At 43.4% G+C, this 8874-nt stretch overlaps 1 protein-coding gene across 2 annotated transcripts in view; it reads left to right on the forward strand.

The window, feature by feature from the left end:
* The window catches only part of BAHD1 (bromo adjacent homology domain containing 1), a 34596-nt gene extending 25865 nt beyond the window's left edge, over window positions 1-8731 (forward strand). For both annotated transcript variants that reach the window (XM_042836800.1, XM_042836799.1), the window contains exons 4-7: window positions 1579-1738; window positions 2639-2715; window positions 4818-4909; window positions 6958-8731. In XM_042836800.1, coding sequence (XP_042692734.1) covers window positions 1579-1738; window positions 2639-2715; window positions 4818-4909; window positions 6958-7147 — 519 coding nt within the window. In that variant the 3' untranslated portion in view covers window positions 7148-8731. The remainder of the gene's footprint in view (window positions 1-1578; window positions 1739-2638; window positions 2716-4817; window positions 4910-6957) is intronic.
* The last annotated feature ends 143 nt before the right edge of the window (window positions 8732-8874 follow it).

Here is an 8874-nt window from a genome sequence, read left to right on the forward strand (position 1 = left end):
AGGTGTCTGGAGTGCTGTTGTTTTTGATTTTTTGTTTTGTTGTGGTTTTTTTTGGTGTACCCATATCTATATGTGTATCTTCAGAGGTAGAAGATGACAGAGAGGGGAGGGTTTTGGCTTCTGTTTCAGGGTAGTGGTGGTTGTTAGATGTCCAGTGCTCTAGAAGACAAGCTCTGGATCAACAGGGCTGGGCTTTGTGGCTGACCTGTTGGCTTTGTTTTTTTCATAATACATTGTACAGCATGATGGACAGTTTTCAGAGGATGGAAAACCTGCCACTCCTCTGCTAGCATCAGTTGAAATGCTGTCATGATGAATAATTTGGCATTTACCTGCTGCACCTGTGAGTCCGTCTTACAGGGAAATCATCCTCCAACTTCTTCCTCCTGGGCTATGTCAAACCTGTTTTGAGGAGAGGAAGGTTTTAGCTTTGCTGTAAGCAGCTGTCCAAAGGTAGCTCTTGTAAACTTGTTCTTCTCACAGATAGTGTCCATAGTCCAGCAGAGATCTCCCAGAACACACAGAGGACTGAAACCGTTTCCTGACTCCCAGATGGATTTTTTTTCTAGCATTCAGTAGCCTCTAATTGGTAACTCACACATTGGCATGGACAGTCACTCCTTTGAAGTCTTCTCAACTGCGCTTACTCATTTGTTGCACTGAGGTGCAGAGAGTAGCTGCTGTAAAATGGGAGACTTCCTGACAGAAAGTGTAATTACTGTAGTAATGCAGTAAAGTCTGCTTGCTTCTAGTAACTAAATTGAAAGAAAAGTTAATATCCTTCATTTTATAATGTAAGATCTGTGGGCATGAAGATCAGAACCCATTTGTTGTCTGGGAAGGTGGGACAAGGCATTGACCATGCTAACTAAATGTCACAGCAATGGAAGTTGTGGCCCAACAGTACACACTTGATGCAGTGGCACAGCCTCAAGCTGTTGAGAGCATTATCCAGGGGAGGGTTTGTAGCTTTAGCTCTCAGAGATGTACTCTGGCACCAAGGGGTGTGCGAGGGTAAAGTCCATGGAACCTGGAGATGGGTCTCTTTCGTCCACTGTTCAGACTTGTCACTGTGCTTTTTACCTACAGAACTGAAGGAGCTTGATTTAATTTGAAAGGGTTTTAGTTTCACAGGTGTGTACTTTTGTGAGACCTGTTGTGAGACCTACTGTCTAGTTGATGACCTGTTCCTTTCTGCCAGACTAGGCAGGAAGAATAGTTGTTTTGTCTTTCGCTTTGCAAATGATAACCACAGATAGCTTACATACATTTGGATGCTATTCCATGATGAACTTTCATTACATATAAATGCCCTACCCATAGTTGAAGTAATCATTCTGACCCAAAATTTGCTTTTATAAGCCAACAAAGTGGAAATAGGGATGCTGTGAGTGGCCTTACACCGTGTGATTTCTCTTGGAGCTCTATTGAATTGGAAAGACTTGGCTCTGAGCAGGTTTAGGCAAGTTTTTAATTCACAGCAGGACCAAAGGAGTCTTGGATTGGGCTAGCAAACAGTAAACTAACTTTTTGCTTGTATGCTTGGGTTGCTCTTTCTTTTGTGTGCCAATGCTGTAGAATGAACCTGAACCAGCTGTTCGCAAGAGCTATCAGGCTGTGGAGAGAGATGGAGAGATTATCCGGGTACGAGATACTGTCCTCTTGAAATCAGGACCCAGGAAGAAATCTATGCCATATGTTGCGAAGATATCAGCACTGTGGGAAGACCCCAAAACAGGTACTGTGGCGAAAGGGTCCATTTAGCCTCTGGGTTAGGCAGATGAGAGCAAGCTGGAACCAGGGAGGTATCTTGGAGAGCTGCAAGCTTTTTGATGCACTCTGCTGCTGCCAGATTGGGTGGCAAAGGGGAAGAGGTTAGTTCCATGGCTTTAGTTCTAGTTGTTCTAGGATCTCTTTAATCACTGGTCTGGAACTGGTAATTAAAATCTTTCTGGTTGTGAAAGCACATAATATCTGCCAACTGCGATCTTAGCAATGATTTCCTTTATAATTCCACAGAAGTAGGCATCTCAGGAGCTGTTGCTTATTCAGATGCTCTAGCCAACTTTTGGGCTGAGGGTTGTTATGAGGCATGGGCACATCTGCAGAAGTTCTTGGTGGGCCCTGAAAAGAGTCATTTGAGTGTTTGGTTTTGATGTTAAGTTCCTGTATCTGATTACTGATGGTTAAGTCAAGAATGCTATGCCAAATATTTCAAGGTACAGTTCAAGCTTAAAAGGAAGAAAAGTTGTTTTTTGTAGAAAGTGGCAGTGGTGTTAATGTGGGAATTAATACCACAAGCACCAAGCTTTGGATAAGTGTTTTTTCAGACCACGAGCTGTAGTGGAAACTTTAAGGGAAACATTTGATTTTTGTGCATAACTCACCTCTGTGATGATGTAACAGAAGTAGAACGGGGTGAAGGTGCAGTGGAATAGCAGTGTGACTGACTTAATACAGCTCCTTGCTGTAAGAAAAGGATACCTAATTCAGTGTGAAATACTTATCACAACACAGCTGTCTCTACGTGAGAGCTGTGGAAATGAAAGGGATGAAGCAGGAGGAGGAAGCAGGATGTTGGTGGGAAAACACTGCAGCAAAACCAATTCTTGACATCTTGGAATAAATCTTCTTGCAGGGGAGCTGATGATGAGCCTCCTGTGGTATTACAGACCAGAGCACACTCAGGGAGGCCGCAATCCCAGTATGCATCAGGTGAGACATCCAAATGTGGAACTTGAGGCAAGGGGTCTCCTGGTACATCCCACATTTTTGCAAGAAATGGGGGAGTAGCCTGAGATCTTCCTGCATTCTTGGTGGGCCTCAAACTCAGGAGGCTTAGCTTTGCATTTGAGTGAAATTGAGCTGTCTCTTGGCTGCGGTGCAGCTGTTGCCAGATTTGTGAAGCAGCGGTGTCCAGCACATGCATATGTTATGCATAACTGCATAACAGGAGTTCTGCATTTTTCATATGCCCAACTGTGCTAGGTCTTAATGCTTCTACCTTCAGTCTGAGAAAATCCTGAGCATCAAGTGAAAACTTTTAATCTGCCACCTTAAGAGTAAAGAGAGTTGAGTTTACACTGAATCAAGATCAGATGCTTTTCCAAAAAGAGCATTCTAATCCATAAACACAGAGCTTGATGCAAAAACTCCCAGTGAAATTCCACAGTTTTTATTATGCAGTATGTTGGAATAGCTCTGTCACGTGCTGCCTTTTTACAATAAAAACCTCCAAATCTACTGCTTCGGTTCTAGAAATCTGTACAGAATTGCAGATGCATCATCTGCCCCCTGTGTAGATTTATGATGAGAACTTAAGACTGATTTGAGGGTGTTGTGCCAGTGTAAAGGAATTCACTTTTAAAAAGAAAAATGTGTGAGTCATTGTGACTTCACACCTTACTCAGCTTTGCTTGGACTTGCTTTGGGTGGCAGAACAGCTGTTTCCAAGCTAGAAAATGAACATTTACTGCTGCTTTCAACTCCCCAAAATCCTTGATGCTTTTTTTTTTTTTTTTTTCCTTCTACTTAAAAGGAAAAAAGCATGGGAGTACAGGTCTGGGGAGCAGCCAGGGAATTGTACCAGTCTGATTTAAAGAGCGCAGATTAATTCCTAAATCAAAATGTGATATCTTGTATTTTTCTGGTCCATAATTAAAAGCATGACTAGTTGCATTTTAATGCAGAGAGAGCACTAGTATTCAGCTCAGGAGGAACTGAACCACTTTTTTTGCACACTTGCTTAATTGCACAAGACTTCAAATGAGAGATTGCCTTATAGGCTGAGTAGCTGCGATAGGCTTGCCAAAGATGGCTCAGATAATTTTGAAGTAAGGAGCCGAGCAAAACCTCAATGTGCAGAAGTAGGATGTGGCATTTTCAGTTTCTCTGATTAAGCTTGTTCCCAAACAGTGGCCCTGTTTAGAGCTTAACTGTTTCCTCTGGGCTGTCAGCAGGAGTACAGCCTGCAGGTAACACTTCCAAACTTGTGCAGAACATCCTTATTGCCTCAGATCATCTTTGCTGATCTAATTACATCTGAGATTCTTTAAAATTGTTCCATCTGCGTTGCCCCATATCTAACCAGAGCTAAGTTTCCTAAACTGCCCTGGGAGAAAAATGGCTATTACTACTCCCTTCCCTAAAACAGTCTTTCAAATTGAATTGGGATGAAAAAAATAGAAAAGAACAGGTTGTTTTATCTTTGATATAAAAATAAATTAGGAAGGCCCTAATACTGCGTGACAGGCCAGTAGTTAAGATGACAAAGTGCCATTCAACCTCTGTTTCTACCCTTAGCTTTACAAATGACTAGGGAGTGTTTCCAGCACAGGAAAGGGAAAATGAATGAAGAACTTCCCTGGGAGCTCAGAGGAATGTGTGGGTAGGGGGTGCTCCAACCTCCTGCTTGCGGAAGCATCACTCACTGGGTTTTCTGGATGTAGTGTGATGGCTTCGCCCACATGAACCCTGTACAAAGTCAAGTTTAGGATAAGTTGGAGCAAAAGCAGCGTATGTAGGAGTTGTTTTCTTTAGTTTCCTGTGCTCTCTGTAAGAGAGGAGGGTGTGAATACTTGGGCTCACAGAGAGTGTCAGGGGTGTTAAATGATGGGTTGCTGGAAAAAATTCTGGTACTCACGATAAGTGGGTCACAGGACACCTGCAAAGTGTCAGTATTATTGGAAATATTGGCTCTAAAGAATATCTGCTTTGAGCATGCTTTTGTTGCCTCCCCTTTGAGGTAATGGTGTAGAGCTGCCTTTACCTCCCTGGGGCTCCTGGCCAGCGAGGTGACCTCCTTCTTTCTTTTGCAGAATGAGATCTTTGCATCCCGACATCAGGATGAAAACAGTGTTGCCTGCATAGAGGAGAAGTGCTACGTGCTGACCTTTGCAGAGTACTGCAGGTAGGTGGTGCTCTTAACTTGCTGCTGTTCCCGAGACCTGCATCTATCTCCAGCACTTGTCATTCTTTCCTTTTCCAGCCATTAGCCAGCAGAATAGTCCCTGCCCTACAGACTTCAGTCTAGGTATAATTGGATACGCTCATTCTGTGTACAGGTTCAGTACTGTAACCTGGGAGTGCTTCCTCCATGCTAGACTTGTTACATATCTCATTGTTTTGTATATGATAGATGCTTTAAAGGGTTTACAAAAGCTTGTGAATGGATGATTTTGGTATCTTCACATGTGGGCATCAATGGAGGACAGTACAGGAAAACCTACAGTGCTGGGGCTTAACTCAGTGGTAAATTAAAACTGAGCAAGTCTGGAAGTCACCTTGTACATTCATTCCCAGTGATACACAGATGCTATGGCTAGCTAGAATGTCTTCTGATATATCAGTATTGCTACTGGATCCTTGTATATGTGCTTGCAAATTTGAGTGATTTTTTGACAAAAGGATCAGTCAGATTATTGACTAAAGCACTTACAGATGAGCTTTGGCTGATTAAATTTAAACTTGGTCAATACGAATATCAGAGTGTTCAAATTTAAGACTGCCAGCCTTGGATGTATGAATCTCTCAGAAAATGAGGGTTGAATAGGCACACAAGTTGGTAACATAAAATAGTGCTTGAAATGTCTTCAGTTTTGCTGGGCATACCTGGTTGACTTTTGAGTCTTACTACAGAGGGAGCATTTAAGTCTCTCTGCTTGCTGTTTTGCTTCTAACCTAGGGCTCCGCTATTTGAATTTCAAAAAACAGACTTTTCCAGCTCGTTTTAAAATGGATCTTGTTCTTTCTGAAAACTAAAAAGCAAACTAGACTTTGGATTCAGACAACTCATTTCCTTTCTAACAATTCCTGCCAATTTCCTGCCAATAGGCAGGAATTTTTTTTGTGCTGTTGTGGATAAGGTCACCTTTGAGAATCCTGAAGGCCTCTTGAATTTATCCTTTGCTTACACTGGAAGTCCTACAAGGAAATAAAGGTTTTTAGAGGCTGCTTTGTTATTTAGGAGTTGTAGTTGAAGCTGACTTACATCAACTCTCAGAGATGGTTTTTGTCCTTGGTCAGTCTTGCCAAAGGGTTTACTAATGTAGGATGCAAAATCAGCTGGCCACAAAATCTGTCTGTACCACAAACTCCTGCAGAAGGGTTGTTGAAGTGTCCTGCATGAGAACAGCAAAGTACCCAGAATACAGATATCTTTTTTTCCCACCGGTTTATTAATCTTAGAAGTGCTAGTACAGTTGATAGAATGAAGCTTTTTTCCTGTTGCTCTTAGCCTGGTGTAGAGGACAGGTTTATCCCTGACCTAGAGCTGCTTGATATGCCATGCTTCAACCAGCTTTTTTTCAACTGGATAGTTGGTGTTGAAAACCTGTTTGTGAGGGAAATGCATGTATACAGTGTGGTGTGAAACTGGCATGAGTGTTTACAAAACTGATGTTCTTTTTAGCTTGACTCAGGAGCTTGTCTGTAACCTGACTTTGACTCCTGTATGTAGGCATACAGCATTTGGTCACCAGGACCTTAAGTCAATACGTACTCCAAGATCTTGCTCTAGCAGCAAGGAAGGAGTGGCCCTTATCGTGAGCTTTGGATGAGAAAATTATATTCGACCCTCCAGCTTAAATGCTTTGTCCCAATCTTGCATGAAGGTAGCTGGAAGAAAACATGGTACCTGTTGTAGTCAGTTCACTTGCATCTGTCTAAATGATGGCCTGATGTGCCAGACTTTGGGGGAGGTAATTAACAAAAACAAGGCCAAAGTAGTAAAGGTGAAGTGGATTGCTGGAGCATCTTTCCTACTGCTTTGTATGGTTCAGTGTGGGATCAAAAGCTGTTCTGCTTTTGAGCAAAGGGTAATTCTACATGTTCCCTTCCCCTGTGCCCTTTATCCTTGGGCAGCCACTCTCATGAGAAAGGCTGACACAAACAGCAGAAGTTGTGTGGTGAAAGATGATGTGAATCCATACTAACTCTTCCGATGCGATTACTTTGCAGATTCTGTGCCTTGGCAAAGCGTCGAGTCGAAGGGATCCCTGGCAGGAAAGCCGTCATGGTTCCTCCCTCAGAAGAATACTCCACACCTCTGCACCGCAAGGTGCCTGAGGACACTGACCCTGAGCTGGTTTTTCTCTGTCGTCATGTCTACGATTTCAGACACGGGCGCATCTTGAAGAATCCACAGTAGCATGGCTCTGCATTGAGACTGTGGTGAGGGTGAGCAGCGCTGGGGAGCTGATGGCAGGACGGCAGCCTGGGACATCTGTGTGCTCCCACCCATTTATCTTGTGCTGCTCGCAACCAAGAGCTCTCAGTGCTCTTTCCTTGGACTGAAAGGCGTGCATGGGAGCAGATCCCTGTGGAGGAAGGCAGTGGTTGAAAGCACAGCACTTCGTTAAAAGCATAAATGAAAATATAGACGTTAAAATAAATATATGTATATAGATATAGGTACTTGCATATGTAAATCTATATCTATATATGTATCTAGAGATGCATATATTGGGAAGGATTTGTAGGGGATAAAAGCCAGTAAGCTGAATCAGAGCCATTGTTGGTGGGAGTGGTGGGAAGACACAGGAGGGATGTGGTGGTGTGTTATGTGAGTCAAGCTGTAATAGTCCTGTGGTTCTCATGTCCTCGTGTGAAGTGGGAGGACTGAGACCAGTTCCTTGGCAGACCGCAGGAGCCTCCTCTGTCCAAAAAGAAAGAGAGAGGATTCCTGGTGAGCGAGAGCTTCTTCGAAATACAGCAGTTGCTTTTGAGGCTACTTGAATGCAGAGTAGCCTTGAGTCACACTTGAGTAGGTTTTGCAAGGAAGAGCTATTCCCTTTTTTTCTTCCTCATCTTTCTCTTCCCCTCACCTTCTTAAGAACTGTTCTGCAACTCACTGTTTGGACTGAGGCTTGGCAGCCAGACTTGGAAATCTGCTCCAGCTCAGAGACAGGGAAGGACCTGGCGGGATTGATGGCTTTATGTCCTGGCATGACATTGTGGAGAGCTGTACCCACACCCACAGGATTGCAGCAGATGTGCACTGCCCTAAAGCTGGGAGCGCACCAAGTGGGCTCCGTTGGTGGAAACCAGGTTTTCTCTCCTGAGCACTGCTTGCTCATATAGCATAGAAAGCTTTAGGGATAGAAGTGGGTTTACTCTTTCGTCCAGTTCATTCATCTGTAATGTCCTTTAACACCATCTTCTCATTGTGAAGAAGCTAGATGGCAAACACTTAAAGTGTTGCTTTTAGCTTTTTTTTTTTATAATTTAACCCCCCTTTATGTCTCTGTTCTGACCCTGAGTTTCTCATTGAAGCCACCAGCAGAGCTGTCTCAGTGCTGCGCTGCAGCTTTCTCCCCATCTCCAAACTCATCCTGTCATCTGAGCAAGCTCACCAAAGTGGCTTTGTGGCTCCTGAAAGGAACTGAGTATTTGGGAAGGGTTTGCATTGAAAAATGTAACCTGAGCCTCATAGATATTTCTTTGCCTCTTGCCTTACATGTATAGATCCTAAGTAGACTTTAGCTTATCTCAATGCAAACTGTTGAAGTTGATTCTAAACCAAACCAAAGGACAATGTAACAGAGTCCGTTGAGTCAGCCACACTAAGCCAGGAATCCACATTTAGATTGCACTAATGTAAAGAAAGAGAACCAGTGCTGCATTAGCCCGTGTGCCTGCTGGCTGGAGCCACTTGGAATTGTAGGGATTTGCATTTTTCTGCTTTCTGCGGGGCTTCTGAACTCATGTAAAACAGTGGAAGTATTGAAACTGCTTTAACATTGTCTTGTCAGTGGATGTGGGAGGGAACAGCATTGGCTTGCTCCAACAGCTGCACGCCTGGTCTGGAAAGAAAACCCCATGGCATCAAATCTGTTACATGCAAATAGCTTGTTAATGCTGTAGATGTCCAGAATT

Source organism: Centrocercus urophasianus, unplaced genomic scaffold (assembly GCF_019232065.1).
Source record: "Centrocercus urophasianus isolate 14NV4802_14NV808 unplaced genomic scaffold, USGS_Curo_1.0 seq_63, whole genome shotgun sequence".
Taxonomy (NCBI): Eukaryota; Metazoa; Chordata; class Aves; order Galliformes; family Phasianidae; genus Centrocercus; species Centrocercus urophasianus.